Source organism: Salvelinus fontinalis, chromosome 7, assembly GCF_029448725.1.
Source record: "Salvelinus fontinalis isolate EN_2023a chromosome 7, ASM2944872v1, whole genome shotgun sequence".
Lineage (NCBI taxonomy): Eukaryota > Metazoa > Chordata > Actinopteri > Salmoniformes > Salmonidae > Salvelinus > Salvelinus fontinalis.
This window is the reverse complement of record NC_074671.1, coordinates 22,283,347-22,302,279: the sequence shown is the minus strand read 5'-3', so window position 1 is coordinate 22,302,279 and position 18,933 is coordinate 22,283,347. Positions and strand designations below refer to the sequence as shown.

The window sequence follows — 18,933 nt, the reverse complement described above, 5'->3', positions numbered from 1 at the left end:
TGTGTGATATGGGGGTTGGAGACATGTTTATTTCGACATTATAAAGAAAAACTTTTATCAACAATGGCAACACTGCCATGTTGGATCTGAGCCTTGCTGTTGGAAAACCTCCCCCGACTTCACTCCTCCACATTCATCTACCATCGGTTGCTTTAGCCTTACAACTCAAACGCTCCCATTTGAAAGGGTGTCGGTCTTAGATATAGAAGAGGTCTTATGCTACGTTCACATGCTAGTAGGGACTCAGAAATGTTCGACTTGCTATCTGGTTGAACGTTGCATGTGTATTACAACAACCAGTTTACAAGTCGTAAATTTCAGCGTTTCCTAGTTCCGACTAGCACGTGAACACAGCATCATCTTTATATCTGTGCCATTATAGCGGCTGTGACAGCATGGGCAGCTCCATTGAGGCTACAACCCACGGGAATCTTCACCCAGTTGACTACTTTAAAATGGCGGAAGCATGGTGGATGCCCTCAATGGCGCTGCCCATGCTAAATTGGCCTTTTGGCAACCAGAGGCCTCTATCATGCTCTATGTTGTCAATTTTAAAACGTTTTGGGTTTGGGTAAATGGGATACGAGTTCTAGTTGTGTGCCAGACAGCTGACGGTATACTGGCTACCATGTTGAGAAAAACTTCACTTCCCATCAGTTATTTGACAACGCGTCATTGCTACGATTTACGTTGTGTGTGCGCCATCATTGGTGGCTCGGTTGTCACTACGAAGCAGCGGTAAAGGACGTATCGAAAGCAGCAAGGTTGTACACAAACGAGTGTTTTAGTATCCAAATGTTTCCAAAGTTTGACAATGTATCTGCATATAAATTTATATTGGTAGGAAACATACATGCTAGTCGAGAATTCTAGTATGCATGTAGGCTACTGTGGTGCACTGCTCTCATAACATTGATGCTAGGCTGTTGCTCTGACTTACTCTTGTGGGACTGGCTTAGCCTACTAGTTACCCAACCGACCCACAAAATGTACCGAAGAAAGTCAAATATGTGATCAATGTTGAAATGGGAAACATTGTAGTAACGTTGGGGAAATGAACCACGGTGTTCCCCTGATGAATTCAGCTAAACTAGGATAGGCTATTGAATGGAAGAACAGTTTAGCTGCAGATACCATTTATTTGCCCATGTTTTTTTTTTTTTACAACATTCATACTATGTACAGTACTTTGTTATGTGTTTTGCAACTATGTAAAAAGAAATGACATGCACAGCGCAACGGAATGATCGTTTAATCTTCTATTACTAATTTGCTACATTTGTATCGTCGGCACGTGCCCATTGCCAATTGTTCTGCAGTGGGTGTGTGGGGAATGGCGATAGTAACGTTCTCCCTCATTACTTCGTTATGTGTTCTAATCTAGATGACTGATTGGGTTGGATATGGGTATGCAGCCCTCATTGCATCCGGGGGAGCGATGGGCTATGTCAAAGCAGGTAAGTTTATTATTGTGCCGTCCGGGTTTACTCAATTATATAGTTATGCAGCCATTTACAGGTGAGTTTAATGCATTCTATCATATTTCTACTCGTGTGCTTGCCCATACTTGATAATGAACTAGTAACCAAGTTACCACTCACCCTGAACTTCTTTTTGTGTCTCCAGGCAGTGTCCCCTCTTTGGCAGCAGGTCTTCTATTTGGGGGCCTAGCTGGGGTTGGTGCCTACCAGATATCACAAGATCCCAAAAATATTTGGGTGTCACTAGGTTGGTGAACTTAGGTGTTGGCCCCTACTGTTTTATGAATGTGAAAGCATGCTTGCAACAGGCCTCCCATCGCTCAGACCTCTTTTGATCACCGCTAACCAACTTCTAGATACTCATGATGATTAGGTTTACAATAGACAAAAGATGTAATGGGTCCGCACTCAAAAAGATGTTACCTAAAGCTTACTTCACTTTTCAATTGTAATTTTCACTACGTCAGGGATAGCATACACAGACGTGCAACATCTTTGAGTGTGGACCCATTACACCTTTTGTTTGTCTGCATTTGCGGGTTTTACGCACCAGCCAAGCGTCTGGGAGAGCATGATGGTCCCCTATTGAGTAGGTCTACAATAGGTCTACTATACTGTACTGAGAGTCATTTCCCCCCTGTATCACAGTCACATCAGGAGCCCTGGCAGGTGTGATGGGAAAGAGATTCTACGGCTCCAGGAAGATGATGCCTGCTGGAATGATGGCAGCAGCAAGGTAGCTGAGATGACCAACTCCTTACTTTGTTTCAGGAGTAGGTCATAGGTATGCATGTAGATGATACAGTACATGATCTTACAGTACTTAACGTGTTATTTTCTCTACTTTGTCTAGTATCCTTATGGTGGGAAACCTCGGTGTTGGAATGCTGCTGCAGAAGCCCCAGGAGTCATAATACACTGATTTGAACACTTTCAGACACTGATGTAAAAATCATTATCCTCTCTTTCTTTTCCATTGTCTTGTATTATTCAGGAACAACCGGTCATCAGTCATATGTGGATGTTATTTTGTAAAAATGTATAATTGAACACTGATTATAATATCTTGTTTATAAAATGACAAGGATGGCATGCGTTTTTGTTCATATTGTTACACAGATTGTCATTACATGTTACGAGAGATGAATGAACCGTGAAGTTGTGTAAAAGGTTTTAAAAAATGGCCAGTGTTTAATAGCTGCATCTTAAGCGTGGATTGTCATAATAACGGAAGTCAACACTTCTTTAGCCACTGATACAGTAAGTGGCTATTCAAGAGATTACAATGAGTGATAAACTTTTACAATAAGTTTTAGGAAACCTTTCCGTATATAATTTCATTTGAGTAATGTAAACAAGTTAAAAAATAAACGGAATATAACTACATTATAAAAATCTAAAATACAAAATCCACCATTATTGGTTCTAATCGTATCATAAAACCGATTGTAAGACGAATGTCATGTTTCGGCATCAGACTCAATCCAGACAACAGGCATCAGGACATGGTTATCTTTGAGGGATACTTTAGAGCAGCCCTATCAGCCAGTCTATCATCAATTACCATACAGTAGATCAGTGTTTCCCAACTCTGCTCCTCAAGTACATATGTTGTGGCACAAGACTAGCACACCTGATTCTACTTGTCAACTAATCATCAAGCCCTTGACAAGTTGAATCAGGTATTTTTGTCGGGGCTACAACAACAGTATGTACTGTTGAGGGTACTGAAGGACTGGAGTTGGAAAACACTGCAATAGATGGCGCCAGGTCTTCTGTTGAAGTTACAGGGATCAAGCCTCCTGGAGTATGTCTTGCCTTCATACATTACCCAATGATGCCAGTATAAAACAAACATGTATATATCTCTTTGAACATCCCAGTACATGTGTTACTTAATTCTAATAATGTATTGGAGTTCTTTCAGAAGTACATTCACTGAGGGTAGTAAAATTCAGAGCAGAGCTACAAAAGGTTTTCCTTCTCAGTGCAAAGACTGGCTAAACCTGTGAGTTGGTTTAATAGCATCTCTTGATGCACTACCGATTGCCTCCGTACTTGGATGCCCAGTCTACCCTCCCATGGACTGGCTGTACAGGTGGACCTCTAGTCAGAAGGTTGCCAGAGGTTTTCCCCAGGGCAGAGTAGTCCTGGCCTTTCATTTGAGGCTTGTCCGCCCTTCTTTTCCAGCCATCATAATCTGAAAAGAAAAAAGATCTGAGTAAGTGATACCTCCATGTGCTGAATTTACTAGTCCATATTTACAGGACTCCCTCTATTAACAGACACCAAGGTACAATCCTGAAACAACACCCCTACCACCCAAATAGGCATGTGTGTAGATCAGAGTATTGTGCAGGTATATGCAATATTCTACGCAACTTATCAGTTGGCAAGGTGGAGCAACAAATATATTTTTATACCTGTCCAATCCTTTCAGATCTAGGCAAGTGCCCTGGTATGAGGGGGTTGTTACTGGACAGGGATATAGTGTCTACTGATATGAGGGGGTTGTTTCTAGACAGGGATATAGTGTCTACTGGTATGAGGGGGGTTGTTACTAGACAGGGATATACTGTCTACTGGTATAAGGGGGGGTTGTTACTAGACAGGGATATAGTGTCTACTGATATGAGGGGGGTTGTTACTAGACAGGGATATAGTGTCTACTGGTATGAGGGGGGTTGTTACTAGACAGGGATATAGTGTCTACTGGTATAAGGGGGGTTGTTACTAGACAGGGATATAGTGTCTACTGGTATGAGGGGGTTGTTTCTAGACAGGGATATAGTGTCTACTGGTATAAGGGGGGTTGTTACTAGACAGGGATATAGTGTCTACTGGTATAAGGGGGGTTGTTTCTAGACAGGGATATAGTGTCTACTGGTATGAGGGGGTTGTTTCTAGACAGGGATATAGTGTCTACTGTTATGAGGGGGTTGTTACTAGACAGGGATATAGTGTCTACTGGTATGAGGGGGGTTGTTTCTAGACAGGGATATAGTGTCTACTGGTATGAGGAGGGTTGTTACTGGTATGAGGGGGGTTGTTTCTAGACAGGGATATAGTGTCTACTGGTATGAGGGGGTTGTTACTGGTATGAGGGAGGTTGTTACTGGTATGAGGGGGTTGTTACTGGACAGGGATATAGTGTCTACTGGTATGAGGGGGTTGTTACTGGACAGGGATATAGTGTCTACTGGTATAAGGGGGGTTGTTTCTAGACAGGGATATAGTGTCTACTGGTATGAGGGGGTTGTTTCTAGACAGGGATATAGTGTCTACTGGTATGAGGGGGGTTGTTACTAGACAGGGATATAGTGTCTACTGGTATAAGGGGGGTTGTTACTAGACAGGGATATAGTGTCTACTGGTATGAGGGGGTTGTTTCTAGACAGGGATATAGTGTCTACTGGTATGAGGGGGTTGTTACTAGACAGGGATATAGTGTCTACTGGTATAAGGGGGGTTGTTACTGGACAGGGATATAGTGTCTACTGGTATGAGGGGGTTGTTTCTAGACAGGGATATAGTGTCTACTGGTATAAGGGGGGTTGTTTCTAGACAGGGATATAGTGTCTACTGGCATGAGGGGGGTTGTTACTAGACAGGGATATAGTGTCTACTGGTATGAGGGGGGTTGTTACTAGACAGGGATATAGTGTCTACTGGTATGAGGGGGGTTGTTTCTAGACAGGGATATAGTGTCTATTGGTATGAGGGGGGTTGTTTCTAGACAGGGATATAGTGTCTACTGGTATGAGGGGGTTGTTACTGGTATGAGGGGGGTTGTTTCTAGACAGGGATATAGTGTCTACTGGTATGAGGGGGTTGTTTCTAGACAGGGATATAGTGTCTACTGGTATGAGGGGGTTGTTACTAGACAGGGATATAGTGTCTACTGGTATGAGGGGTTTGTTTCTAGACAGGGATATAGTGTCTACTGGTATGAGGGGGGTTGTTACTGGACAGGGATATAGTGTCTACTGGTATGAGGGGGGTTGTTACTTGACAGGGATATAGTGTCTACTGGTATGAGGGGGTGTTTCTAGACAGGGATATAGTGTCTACTGGTATGAGGGGGGTTGTTACTAGACAGGGATATAGTGTCTACTGGTATGAGGGGGTGTTTCTGGACAGGGATATAGCGTGTCTACACCAGCCTCAATGTAACCGCCTCCCTTGTCTACTTGAGACAGATATCCCTGGGAGACCATCTGGTCACTTTGACTGAGCCCAATAAGTGCTCATAACAATGCATCAAAATGGCTCTAGTTAATGTAATGTAGATTAATGTAAATGTTGATTAAGTGCTTCAGATCTATAGCAATGCAGATCCCCGGTTCACGGTGTGTATTTGGGCTCCCTTTCCAACTGTGGCCTAACAAAGAATCACAGGCTTCTTATTAGGTTTAAGGGCAGGCTATTGACGAACAAAGGATTGCTAAAATAAATAGACTTCAAATGGCACCTACATCAGTACCTGTGTGGGTCCGTATTAAGAGCATGGTGGTAACAACACCAAGGTAGTGGGTTCAATTCCCAGAGGGATCGCATACACACACAAACTGCATGCACTCATTGTAGTATAATTTGCTCCGGATAAAAGCCTCTGCTAAGTGGCGTATTTGATATTATTAGCCTGGGACTGAAACACTGCATTACCTTCAGTGTTTTCACTCATGGGCGAGGTGGACTTTGTCTTTGAAGGTTTTGGTTTGACATTTTTGTTATCAGGAGTAGCAAGATCAACTGAGAGGGACAGCAAGAGATGAGTTTAATGCAAAAACAAATGGATAGAAAAAGAGTAAAGAATGATGAAATGGCAGAAAGAGAGAAAGCATGTAATGGTATCAATCCCTTCCAAGTGGCCTCATCTGTGTCTGCTGACTGCTGTGCCATCTAGTCCAAAGACCAGAGCATTTTTATGACAATTAAAATGGTAACTATAGGATCTTACTTGTGTGCTGGCCGGCAAGAGGAGCAAGCTGGATCCTTTGACCCACAGAGCCGACCTCTTTCTTCTGAAAGGAGGGAACATAACCTCCAGACAGATTGTACTTTGTACTGACAAAGTTTCCTGAAAGACAAAAAAACTCATTGATTTAAATGTAGACAAATGTTATTCATCACAATGATTTAATACAGACAAACTCTATTCATAACAAATAACGCTTCACTTGTACATCTTTAGCAGCAGTTCATTTGTTATTTAGAGTTTGGTCATAAAAATGACCATGGTTCCAGCAACCTTAATCTATTTAGTAATCTGGAGCGTGGTTCTCGTGTAGCAGTGTGTGTTTGGGCTCTCTCTCCTGCTGTGTCATAATTGGCTGGGCTCATCAACATGTTAACCCACACCCACAGTATTAGGAAAATGGTTGCATAAGCAGAAACACTTATTTCACTTTAGTATAGCCACCATAAAACAGATACGTAACAACATGTTACTAAATGTTTATGAAAATTGATTATACTTAATAATAAACCACTTCAATTAATTTTACTATAGATCTTAGCTAGAGGTCAGCAGAGGTCAACAGCAGGAATCCATGAACATTCAACTCTAAAAGTCTTTACAATTAAAGTACCTTTAGCTGAATCAGATATTCTTTCTTTTAGAACAGATTTATCCGTAGATTTATCAGAAGGGTTATCAGTGTCTTCTGCTCCCACAGTTAAAGACAGGGGGATAAGACGATACACACATGCAAGCAGAGGGAAAAGAGAGAGCGGAAAGGAGAGAAATTGGTGAAATGAAGCAACAATTTATCGAGTCATTAGAGAAGCACAGTGAAATATAAGTCAGAAATGGAGAGGAAGATGAGGAAGGCTGCTGTAGATTTCTGCGAGAAATTGGGCCATCCAGTCCATAAACTCAAGATGCAGGGTGGGAGGGTGGGCTTGGAGACACTTGATCCTAAGCAACTGTCTTAATAGTCCTCTAATCTCATGAATAAGGAAAGTGGGGGGCAGAGGGAGAGCACAGAGGCACATATTGTGTGTCTGTCTACATGACAAATGAATAATGGAGGCTCCCGTCTCCAAAGTGGCCCAGACGCTTAAGCACAGTAGCATACTGCAAACAGTTGCCTTTTTTGTGCCGAGCCAACACTAAAAGATCAGGGCGAATCAGGAAATGAGCATTGTGGAACTAAAGCATATGACGTTTAGGCCCTTTGTGATATGGGGGCATAAGAGTAGGAGGGCAAGCGTGTAATATAAAGCGACAAAGGGTTACCTGCGTTGACTCTGGTGACGGACAAACCAGCTCCAATGGGGCCGAGGGGTTTACCGTTGACATTGGTGGTGTTGTCCCACAGATCTCGAAGTGTCGGCCCACCGGGCTCCTTGTCTACAGAGTTCTTGCCGATCAACCCTGAAAGGAAAGAAGAGCTGGGTCTGAAAATGTGGATAGCTGAAACCGACATAAGAGGAACCAGTTGATACATGAGAAAATATACGTCCTAAAAACGACTTGCTTTTCTCACATTCTTCTTGTTTAAAACAAACAAACAAATAAGCAAATTTTCAGATGGTCTTACCAGGCAGATATCTTGATTGACTAAGGTAATGTTGTCTTGCTGAGGAGCCCGGGAGACAGGAGTCCATTTGGCCCTTCTTAATATTGCTTGGTAACTTAGTAACAGTGCTGAACGAGTATATCGGTTTTTGCTCTTTAGATCTGATATATAAGAAAGGCAGAAAATCAAACAGTAGGAACAACTCAGACGATTCATCTCAGCCAATGAATATTTCAGTTAGATTGAATATGAACCTCCTACAGGTAAATCAACCTATAATAGGGTAGCTAACTGTAAAGGCCACTTTTGTTTCTCATCGTTTGCACAAATAGTATAACGGTTGTCCCAGAAAGGGAATTGGTTTGTGCCATAATACATGAAATGTAAACATAAGGTTACAGGTAAATCAATACAAGGAGAAGTCTATGCAGGGAGGAAGGGGAAATGGTCCCCTGCTGTAATATAATCATTGATCTTACTGTGGATTACTATGGTCCTTTGGGCCCTTCTCCTCCTCTGATCCCAGGCTGGGTTTCTTGGAGTGGGACACGGAGGTCTCAGAAGGTTCTGACTCATCCCAGCTCTCTGTTGCCTTTATCACTGTCTGGCCCCAACGCCTCCGCCCGCTCTTCAGACCCACCGCTGCACTGTTCTCACTCCCAGTCCCCACCACGACAGATGGCTTCTGCCAAATGCAATACATTTCATAGGTCATGAGTCATTCAGTTACAGTTGAAGTCTGAAGTTTACATACACCTTAGCCAAATACATTTAAACTCAGTTTTTCACTCAGTTTCACACAATTCCTGACATTTAATCCTAGTAAAAATGCCCCGTCTTCGGTCAGTTAGAAACGCCACTTTATTTTAAGAATGTGAAATGTCAGAATAATAGAAGAGAGAATGATTTATTTCAGCTTTTATTTCTTTCATCACATACCCAGTGGGTCACAAGTTTACATGCACTCAATTAGTATTTGGTAGCATTGCCTTTAAATTGTTTAACTTGGGTCAAACATTTCGGGTAGCCTTCCACAAGCTTCCCACGATAAGTTAGGTGCATTTTGGGCCATTCCTCCTGACAGAGCTGGTGTAACTGAGTCAGGTTTCTAGGCCTCCTTGCTCGCACCTGCTTTTTCAGTTCTGCCCACGCATTTTCTATGGGATTGAGGTCAGGGCTTTGTGATGGCCACTCCAATACCTTGACTTTGTTGTCCTTAAGCCATTTTGCCACAACTTTGGAAGTATGCTTGGGGTCATTGTCCATTTGGAAGACTCATTTGCGACCAAGCTTTAACTTCCTGACTGATGTCTTGAGATGTTGCTTCAATATATCCACATAATTTTCCTACCTCATGATGCCATCTATTTTGTGAAGTGCACCAGTCCCTCCTGTAGCAAAGCACCCCCACAACACGATGCTGCCATCCCTGTCCTTCACGGTTGGGATGGTGTTCTTCAGCTTGCAAGTCTCCCCCTTTTTCCTCCAAACATAACGATGGTCATTATGGCCAAACAGTTCTATTTTTGTTTCATCAGACCAGAGGACATTTCTCTAAAAAGTACAATCTTTGTCCCCATGTGCAGTTGCAAACCGTAGTCTGGCTTTTTTATGGCGGTTTTGGAGCAGCGGCTTCTTGCTTGCTGAGCGGCCTTTCAGGTTATGTCGATATAGTACTCGTTTTAATGTGGATATAGATACTTTTGTACCTGTTTCCGCCAACATCTTCACAAGGTCCTTTGCTGTTGTTCTGGGATTGATTTGCACTTTTCGCACCAAAGTACGTTCATCTCTAGGAGACAGAACGCGTCTCCTTCCTGAGCGGTATGACGGCTGCATGGTCCCATGGTGTTTATACTTACATACTATTGTTTGTACAGATGAACGTGGTACCTTCAGGCATTTGGAAATTGCTTCCAAGGATGAATCAAACTTGTGGTGGAGGTCTACAATTTATCTTCTGAGGTCTTGGCTGATTTCTTTGGATTTTCCCATGATGTCAAGCAAAGAGGCACTGAGTTTGAAGGTAGGCCTTGAAATACATCCACAGGTACACCTCCAATTGACTCAAATGATGTCAATTAGCCTATCAGAAGCTTCTAAAGCCATTTCGGGACTTTTCCAAGCTGTTTAAAGGCACAGTCAACTTAGTGTATGTAAACTCTGACCCACTGGAATTGTGATACAGTGAATTATAAGTGAAATAATCTGTCTGTAAACAATTGTTGGCAAAACGACTTGTATCATGCACAAAGTAGATGTCCTAACCGACTTGCCAAAACTATAGTTTGTTAACAATACATTTGTGGAGTGGTTGAAAAACAAGTTTTAATGACTCCAACCTAAGTGTATGTAAACTTCCGACTTCAACTGTATATGTCCAAGTCCAAGTAGATACACAGACGTCTCAGAGTTTGATTTCAAGGGGGGACTGTGTAATAATGTTACAAATGTTATATAACTTCTACTGTTTTTAACATGTTTAGCAGCTATTCCATGTTTCCTCAGATCTCTTTGTATGGACACAGTCCTGCCACTCACCGTGTTGGAGTTAGTGACTTGGCCATGTGGAGATGTCTGGTCAATCTGATGGTCTGTCTGCTGGAGGGGCTGTTGGGGGGCCTGGTGGTGTCTGCTGGAAGCTTTGGGGTGGTTGCCCTGAGACGTCCGGGCAGAAGAGTCTCCTGAAGAGGACTGCAGCTCACCTTTGGGCTCTGATGAGCCTCGGGATTGTGTCCTCACCGTGGCCTTGCGTATCTCACTCCCGGGCCGAGGCCCCAACACCTGACCCACCTGGAAGTAAGGGTACCGCAGAGCCTAGAACACAGAATGGGGATATGAATAGGATGAATTACTTATCATTAATGACTCCGGAACATAATATGTTGACCAGCCATAACCAGGTATTGGGTAAGCAGCACACAGAAGAGCCCCATGAGGCTCTTGGGGTAATCATTCTTTGTAGGGCATGACTCACAGCACACCTAGCCAACGACTATGTAACAGGCATTACGGTGCTGCTTAACCGTACCTCTTCCTTCCTCACCAGCTAACACAGACACTGGAACTCAGAACCTCCGTCTTTTGACCACATCTTAGCCAGCTATGCCACCAAAAAGCTAGAAATCCGGTGGCGTGGATAGAGACATTTCAAGCTGAGGAATGAGTTTTTATCATGCCCCATCAGTTACATATAGGAGTTGAAACAGATCTGGGACCAGGCTACAGCACTGTGATGACTGAATACCTGTACGGCCGTGGGTCTCTTCTTAGGGTCCCACATGAGCAGGTCCTTCATCAGGGCGATGGCCTCTGTGCTGGCGTTGGGGATGAGGGTCTTCAGGTGGGTGGGCACACACTGAGGGAAGCGGAAGTTCATGGCCGAGGCCAGCTGGTATCCCTCCGGCCAGTCAGACTGGTAGAACAGGAGAGGAAAGTTAATTTAGAGAAATAATACTGTATGACGTTTCATGAACTCTCTCAATGCTTCACAATATCTGTGTATATTGGAAGCAATACAGTATGTCAACTATTCATACCCATTAGAGCTAATTCTAATAGATTTTGATTAGAAACACATTCCATTACACAAATGTTAATAGAAAACGGTATTATTCTAATCAGTTTAAATGAGCATGAATAGCTGGTTTACTGGATTACTTCCAACACACACATTTTCACCAGGCCATCATTTAAACTATAACACACTAGTACTATGTCTCTCTGTAGACAGAGGATTGGTTGCTCTTCCCTCTCTTACCTTCTTGACTGTCCCCAGAACCTGGCAGATCTTGAAGATCTCGTCCACCTCACTGTTCCCGGGGAACAGAGGCCTAAGTGTGTAGAGCTCAGCCATGATGCAGCCCACTGCCCACATGTCTATGGGAGAGCTGTAGATGGACGACCTGAGCAGCACCTCTGGGGCGCGATACCTGGACACGACGACAGCGCAGCGTTCTTTCAACTTCGTTATGCATTGTTTAAAATAAGAGGGGACCAAATGTTCCCACTAGACTATGGAGGGTACCTCACCATCTTGTGGACACGTAGTCCGTGTATGGGGGGCGGGAGCGGATCTCTCTGGCCAATCCAAAGTCGGCTATCTTGACTAGCTCTGGGCCCATGCAGAGCAGGTTTTCAGGTTTCATATCCCGGTGGAAGAATCCTACGCAAGGGGTCATGGCGAACACTCAGCTCAACCTCTTCACAAGTCATCCAGAAGGACGTTTTAAATATTTATATTGATCATGGAGTGTTTAGGTGAAGACCACATTTCATACTTGATTACTGTTATGGATTTTAGTTTTACATGAATCATTCAGTAAAAATAGATTCAAATGGCTTTAAATTGATAGTTCAGTACATTTATTTGGGATTGAGATCTATAGATTGATTCTAATATACTGGGATCTACACACAACAAGCATACAATAAGGATTTTGCTTGACTTAAGACCACTTTTGAGGAAAATATCAGACTAACTTTGAACCAACCATCCCTTTAATCCCAAGACAATGGAGTGAACCATCCCTTTAATATTCATCATATGGGGTTTTGCGACATGGAGTAGTATGCTAATTTACAAAAAGCAATGTCACGCAAACAATAGACAAAAGAGCAGCAGGAGGACAAAGCATCTTACCATGCTTGTGCACAAACGCCATACCAGACAGCACTTGGAACATGATGTTCCTAATTTCATTCTCAGTGAACATCTTATTTTCCCTGGCAGCGCAAAGGAAAGGCACACAAGAGGAAAAAAGAAAGGAGGGAGGAGAAAAGAGACAAAATAAGAAGAGAGAGAAATAGAGGAGATAAGGAGACAGCCCCCAGGATGCATGCAGCCCATAGGACTAGTAGAAACCGTGGCCGTGTTGGACAAGCACAGACTGAGTTAGCGTGGTGTGAGAAAATAACAACTCTTGCCAAGTCACTCACGCTCTAACAGGCCAGATGGACTAGAAACCTGTTTACCTCAGAGTTTAAAGTGCTTTTCAACGCTGGGTTGCACAAGTGAGGTATCCACATGTCCGTTCACCGAAACAGCAAGACAACAGAGGTCTAACCAAGGGTGACAGCCAGCCAGGTGCTAGCTAGCTAGCGTGTGAAAAGCTAAATATTTGTCAGTGTTTACAGACAATAGCCAACTCTATGAATGATGGGAGTGCCCGTGACAGCAGAGACCTCTGTAGCCCCAGTTGTCCTTGGTGTGTCAGAGGACAGAGTCAAGTGGTTCTTATGCGGGAGACCTACCATGTTTATGGATAAATGATAGGCCTTGTAATATCTGAAAGCTTATGTTTCTGATCGCTGATTCAGGGAACAATTTATTTCTGCAAATGAAGAATTGATAGAATTGTCAACTGATAAGACTCTATATGAAACTTCAAATAAATGTTGGGTTGTATTCATAAGGGCACGGAACGAAAAACATTTTAAAACGTTTTGTAACGGAAAACGAAAATACGGCCTTTTCCATTTTCTTCAGTTTGGTGCCTAATGAACACAATCCTGTTGTTTCCCACTCTTAAATAAATTACTTGCCCAACAAGCATTATCTATTAAACCATTTTCAGGGTTTCGTCGCCCTTACCTGTCCTTCATGAGCTGATAGAGATTTTCTTTCATGTATTCAAAGACAAAGTACAGGTGGTCGTTTTCTCTGATGACTTCCTTTAACTTCACAACGTTGGCATGATTCAGCTTCTTCAGGGACTGTGGAAATACATCATGGGATGGACCAAGATGATGAAATATGATCATGTCTTTAAATTAAATATAGTGACAAACATTCTCTAGAATATAATCATCATAAAATATAAACTGAAATTGAATCATTGAATTCAATAAGCAAGACACGGATGGCATTGTTGTTAGTGATAATTGTAAGCACTTCCAGTTGGTGCTGATACCATCCCGTACGAAACATGAAATGTACCTAAAACATTCTGTTAATCATGTGTTGTGTACCAATCTTTACCTTTACTTCTCTCAGATTCATGCACTCTTCCCACGAATAAAACTTCCTCTTCATTCTGTAAACGAGACAAACGACATGGTGTTTACAGTTTCAATACCATTTTTTCACACAAGAACATACTATCCTATATTTATTATTCACTCTGGAGCCCACTATTTACATAGAAATCCCACACTAATATATAACATAAGAATATCCTAATCGTTACATTTCAGTTTCTTTGTAATCTATACAAGCACCACTACTAAATTTGTAATCCTAAAATATTATTATTAGGCCTAATTCTAAGTAAAAGTGCCAAAAATGTATCTATCTATATAGTGACCACATCTTTTCAATAAATGCTAGGTAAACACTAACTGAAACAGGACTGTAAAACAGGCGTTAATGCATCGTCGAGGCGTCATTTACAGATGTACTGTACATGAAATGAAACCTTATTCCCAATTAACATTGGAGGTGTCCATTACGTGTCAGCTAATACATGTTGCTATGCTTGGTAGATAGTAGGTCCACCACCTGGTATAACTGACACTCTAGTACAACCTAATCCGTCGAGGACCTTTATTCTGACACTCCCATCTGATATTATGTAACTGGACACTGGGACCTGCAGATATCACACTCCTCCTCCTCCCGTGCATCCGCCAATGCCTCTCTCCGCGGCAACACAACACTGCAGACTACTTTCACTCCTTTCACCGTCACCATGGCTATCACTTTGCATGGTAACAAAGTGTTCACCCCCCTCCCCGTATCCATTATTCAACCTACCCTCCATGATGAAAGGCAGAGTTGTAAGCTGGCTTGCCTTAGTCATGGGGAAACTTAAATTGAGACTTCAGACGGATTTGTTTGTAGTTAGGCATTATACAGCCAGAGAATTGTGCATGGTTCCGAAGTGTGGTTACCTTAAACCTAACCTTAAGCCTAACATTAATCCTGAACTTAACCAATATTGATCCCTATGCTTAACCCTTCCCTTTCTGTCGGCTGAATATACACTTCCTTGTTACTACGTTGTGCCAGGCATGAAGGTGTTTCAGTCATCATGACTCATGAAGGTGTATTTTAGGATGGTAGTGCACTTATGTGCTTCAAAATGGCTGCTTGGGAGAACACTTAAGGCGTCTGCATGCTTCCCTCCCGAAACAGTACGGAAGAGTTTGTGCATATATTATGATGACGTTTTTGTTAGTTTTGGACTTCGGTAAGGGTTTTTTCAGCTGTTCGGGCACACAACATTTTTTCTCGAGGCAGGCCGTAGTTGGTAGCCGAAGTCGACACCCCTTCGTCAGTGATAGGTCAACAGTAAGGATTCTTCAATCAATTCTTTCAACAAGAGACGACTCGTTTTCATGCACATTTTTTAATTGAGAAATACTGCACCAAACATCTTAATGTAAAATTATGCGACTAAGATCTCCTCTGCAAAAACGTCAAAATGAATGACAGATTTCTTGAGTTATATTAGATTAATTCTGACTATTTTGAGGAAGTGTATACTGGCTATGGCGTCTCAAAATTGACAAACAGTACTATTGCTGCATTTTTCTTGTTTTTCAAGCGAAAGTCTTTTAAGGGAGTATGTGAGCACACTCGTTCGGTTTCGCCTAGCCGAAGCCAAACTGAAGCATACTGACACCTTTAGCCTCTCAGAACAAAGCCATGTGAGTAAACAAACCACCCAGACCCTTGACTAGTTTATTAGTACTATACGCACGTACTTGTTGATGGCCACCAGTGTAGGACTATACGTACCTGTTGATGGTCACCAGTGTAGGACTATACGTACCTGTTGATGGCCACCAGTGTAGGACTATACGTACCTGTTGATGGCCACCAGTGTAGGACTATACGTACCTGTTGATGGCCACCAGTGTAGGACTATACGTACCTGTTGATGGCCACCAGTGTAGGACTATACGTACCTGTTGATGGCCACCAGTGTAGGACTATACGTACCTCTTGATGGCCACCAGTTCTCCCGACTCGTTGCTTTTCCCCATCAGCACACTGCCATAGGTGCCATCTCCCAACTGCTTCAGCTGCGTGTAGCGATTCATTGTCTCAGAATCATCAGCTTGGGGGAGTTGCAGGGTGCTTCTCTCTCCTAAATGATAGTTCTACCAGTCCTCTCTTTCTCGCTCACTATGTCAATATGTGATGTTCTTCATGGGTGGGATTCACAAGAGGTCACACAGGAACGGTGCCATTGCTCTCTCCTGATCGCCACACTGGAGGTCAGCCAAATGTTACACTCCTTCCTGATGCTGGCATATCTTCAACAACACAGGAAAAAATACAATACTGTCAACTTTAAGGTAACCAGTCGCCTACAGGAAATCATAAAACAACAACAAAACAGGACTTCAGTAGTGGAAGCTCCCAAAGTATAGTCCTAAATATCTCAATGAAAGGGCTGTTAAATGAAAGTAAAGAAGTAGAGAACGTCCTCTCTTCCTCCTCATTGAGAAAGAGGTGAGGAGGTGGATTAAGTGTGTGACAGCAGGGCTTGAGCCTGAGCTGACGCCGTCGTCACACTACCCAGGGACATGACACATCCGTGGCCAGGCGTGGCCTGCCGGTGATTAGGTCCACTGGGATATAAATAGGACATTACATCACCACCATGCTCACTTACCAGCACTCACTCTATCCCAAGCTCCCAACTCCCAACCCTGCATGACTGGCAATTGGATTTCAAGGGGCACAGCAACAGTAATCAGAGTGTTGGCTGCTATAGTACAGAGGTTTGTTTGAGGTAAACATGTCATGTCATGCTTACGACAGGGACACAGCATTGCCCATGTAGGCTATGACCCCAGTTGCTTTGTGTTATATTCTGAGGGGCCGATACAATATAGTCTAAATATAGCAAACCATTATCAAAAGACTAAAATGACAGAGAGGCTATACTATAAGTCTACCTCAAACTAGAGTTTGTTCAATAAAGGAGACTAAAACGGACATCTCAAAGCAGATTTCTTATCTGGATTAGACAATGCAGACTTGACGAAGTCATTTGGTCTCTTTGGCTAATTCTGATTTCAAATGCAGTTATAGGTGATCATTGTTGAGTGGAAATTTGAATACTCATATCACCAACAGCTTTCTAAACAGCCATATTTGCACAATAAAATGGGCACACCTAGGGTAAATAATAATACCACTATATGTGTATACTGTCTGTATTTAGGCTAGTCGATTCAAGGCCACGGAATTAGATTATTCTCTAGGATTAAATAAGACTGGTCCACTCAATTGAATTTCAAGACAGGAAAGAGACTGCTCTCCATCAAATACGAAAATAATATTTTGAAAATGCTTTGCACTCTTCTTGTAGTAGACAAATGTCTGCCAAAAATCACTTCATAAAATAACTGAAAACAGAGAAAACTGAATAAAAGTATTATGTTCTATCTTCTCTATAATTGAATAACTTGCTCCAGTCTACAACAAAACTCCCTTTCTTAAGACCATATGCCTCAGTCTAAAGTAGGCAGGGAATGGTGAGCAAGGAAGGGCCTCTGTAACAGATTGCTGGAGTCCACTAAGCTTTCACAGTATTGTAATCTGTTAGAGAGGGGGTTAGGAGGAATTACAAAAATGTATTAAGTGCACATGACATTAAGAAGCTCCTGAAGGTCGATGATGAAGCTGAAATACGCACACGTTTTATGATACCAAAAGTGCTAGGATAACCTAACAACCACAGGGGAATTAGAGTTTTGAATTGGGAGACAGTCTTTTCTGGGTAAAAAACTACATGATAAAATTGGACACCGGCCCAATATGTCAAGATGCCTTACAATTCAAATTAATAAAACTCAAATTATATTAGAACCTAACCTTAAATTGAAGCTATGCTGATATCAAGTGTTTTACATTTCTATGATTAAAGAATATTTAGGCCTTGAATAATATTAGATTTGACAAACTTCTGTCTCTTAATTATTATAGCCTATTATACAGGTCTATTTTTGGCTTAGAATTAACCTACACAACAGTAACGTTACATGTTCTGTCATGTGTGGACATGTGTTGACATATGCCCATAATAACAGTCCTCTCAACTGTCCCTCTTTCTTGGCCAAAACGTTTCTTCTTGCCTGTCGTTCTTTTTTAAATATTTTCTCGGAACTCACCATTTTAGGGTGTTGTTCCTCCCACTGTTTTCTGAGCTTGTAGATAGCACTGGAGTTTCTTGAGATAAAATGCAAGTAGCGTCCTTAGTGTTCCGATAAGGTGTGTGGCGCTTCTCCTTGGCAACGTACACAGATCAACGATGTCAGGTGGAAACGCAATGGTTTGTGGGACTTATTGTCGCGTGCCTGAGTGTGTCTTCAGAGTCGAGGCCTACCACCAAGGCTAACCAGGGACGGACAAAACCATAGGCTTCTATATTTGCGTTAGCTTTTAGTTTCCTATTTTTGTCAACCATGGCACACAGTACACAAGTAGTCAACCAAATACCAGAAAAATAGTCCTCACCATAGCCTCGCTGCCACCAGATGGCGCTATTATTCTTTACATATTTTGTCACCAGCAGAGCAGGATACGTAGGCAACCTTGCAGGCTTATCTCTGCGCCTTCAGTTCCCTCGGGTAAGTATTGCCAGCCATTGCGCACAAAAGTGTAGTTCGTTCCCGACGTTTGAATTATTTTTAATAATGCCAATATTCAGAAAGAATATAGAAGGCCGTATTATTTTCTGTAGGCTTCATCATGCACGGTGTTTTACAATTACACGCATAGAGGCTGTTTAATTTATATTGGCGTATTCAAGACAACTTGGAACTCTGCAGAAAAAACGAGGTAAAATCATGACGTCAGTGATCTTCAGGTCAGACCTCTAGAAAGATGTCCGAATTTCCGAATTGGAATTCCGAGTTGGATGACCGCTCAAAACTATTTTTTCCCAGTCGGAGTTCGTTTTCTTCCGAGT

The 18,933-nt window shown here is 42.4% G+C and overlaps 2 protein-coding genes across 7 annotated transcripts; one reads left to right on the top strand and one right to left on the bottom strand.

The window, feature by feature from the left end:
• The first annotated feature begins 660 nt into the window (after positions 1-660).
• tmem14ca (transmembrane protein 14Ca) lies at positions 661-2,571 on the top strand. Its single transcript, XM_055928713.1, has 5 exons — positions 661-764; positions 1,385-1,457; positions 1,627-1,728; positions 2,130-2,217; positions 2,335-2,571. The coding sequence occupies exons 2-5, from the start codon at positions 1,385-1,387 to the stop codon at positions 2,393-2,395; spliced, it is 324 nt and encodes a 107-aa protein (XP_055784688.1). The 5' UTR covers positions 661-764; the 3' UTR covers positions 2,396-2,571.
• A 69-nt stretch (positions 2,572-2,640) lies between these two features.
• On the bottom strand, positions 2,641-18,445 carry mak (male germ cell-associated kinase). Of its 6 annotated transcripts, none has more exons than XM_055928708.1 (16): positions 18,134-18,445; positions 15,951-16,267; positions 13,986-14,040; positions 13,599-13,720; positions 13,259-13,338; positions 12,038-12,170; positions 11,766-11,937; positions 11,253-11,420; positions 10,547-10,822; positions 8,485-8,690; positions 8,027-8,166; positions 7,723-7,860; positions 7,073-7,147; positions 6,442-6,561; positions 6,147-6,233; positions 2,641-3,681 (listed from the first exon to the last, which is right to left on the bottom strand). In XM_055928708.1, the coding sequence occupies exons 2-16, from the start codon at positions 16,049-16,051 to the stop codon at positions 3,521-3,523; spliced, it is 2,034 nt and encodes a 677-aa protein (XP_055784683.1). In that variant the 5' UTR covers positions 16,052-16,267; positions 18,134-18,445; the 3' UTR covers positions 2,641-3,520. The 6 variants fall into 6 exon arrangements, with proteins under 6 accessions (XP_055784683.1, XP_055784682.1, XP_055784685.1 ...); XM_055928707.1 differs by lacking the exon at positions 13,259-13,338 and adding an exon at positions 12,648-12,730; XM_055928710.1 differs by lacking the exons at positions 6,147-6,233; positions 13,259-13,338 and adding an exon at positions 12,648-12,730.
• Between the last annotated feature and the right edge of the window lie 488 nt (positions 18,446-18,933).

What these genes read in the sequence shown, in the direction of transcription:
- tmem14ca (XM_055928713.1), top strand. Translation starts at nt 1,385, where the DNA reads ATGACTGATTGGGTTGGATATGGGTATGCAGCCCTCATTGCATCCGGG. An exon ending in GATGGGCTATGTCAAAGCAG is followed by an intron (nt 1,458 to 1,626) that starts GTAAGTTTATTA and finishes TTGTGTCTCCAG; the next exon opens with GCAGTGTCCCCTCTTTGGCA. An exon ending in GGAATGATGGCAGCAGCAAG is followed by an intron (nt 2,218 to 2,334) that starts GTAGCTGAGATG and finishes TACTTTGTCTAG; the next exon opens with TATCCTTATGGTGGGAAACC.
- mak (XM_055928707.1), bottom strand. Translation starts at nt 16,051, where the DNA reads ATGAATCGCTACACGCAGCTGAAGCAGTTGGGAGATGGCACCTATGGC. An exon ending in GGCGTTTGTGCACAAGCATG is followed by an intron (nt 12,171 to 12,647) that starts GTAAGATGCTTT and finishes CCCCTTGCGTAG; the next exon opens with GATTCTTCCACCGGGATATG. An exon ending in GACTACGTGTCCACAAGATG is followed by an intron (nt 11,938 to 12,037) that starts GTGAGGTACCCT and finishes CGTCGTGTCCAG; the next exon opens with GTATCGCGCCCCAGAGGTGC.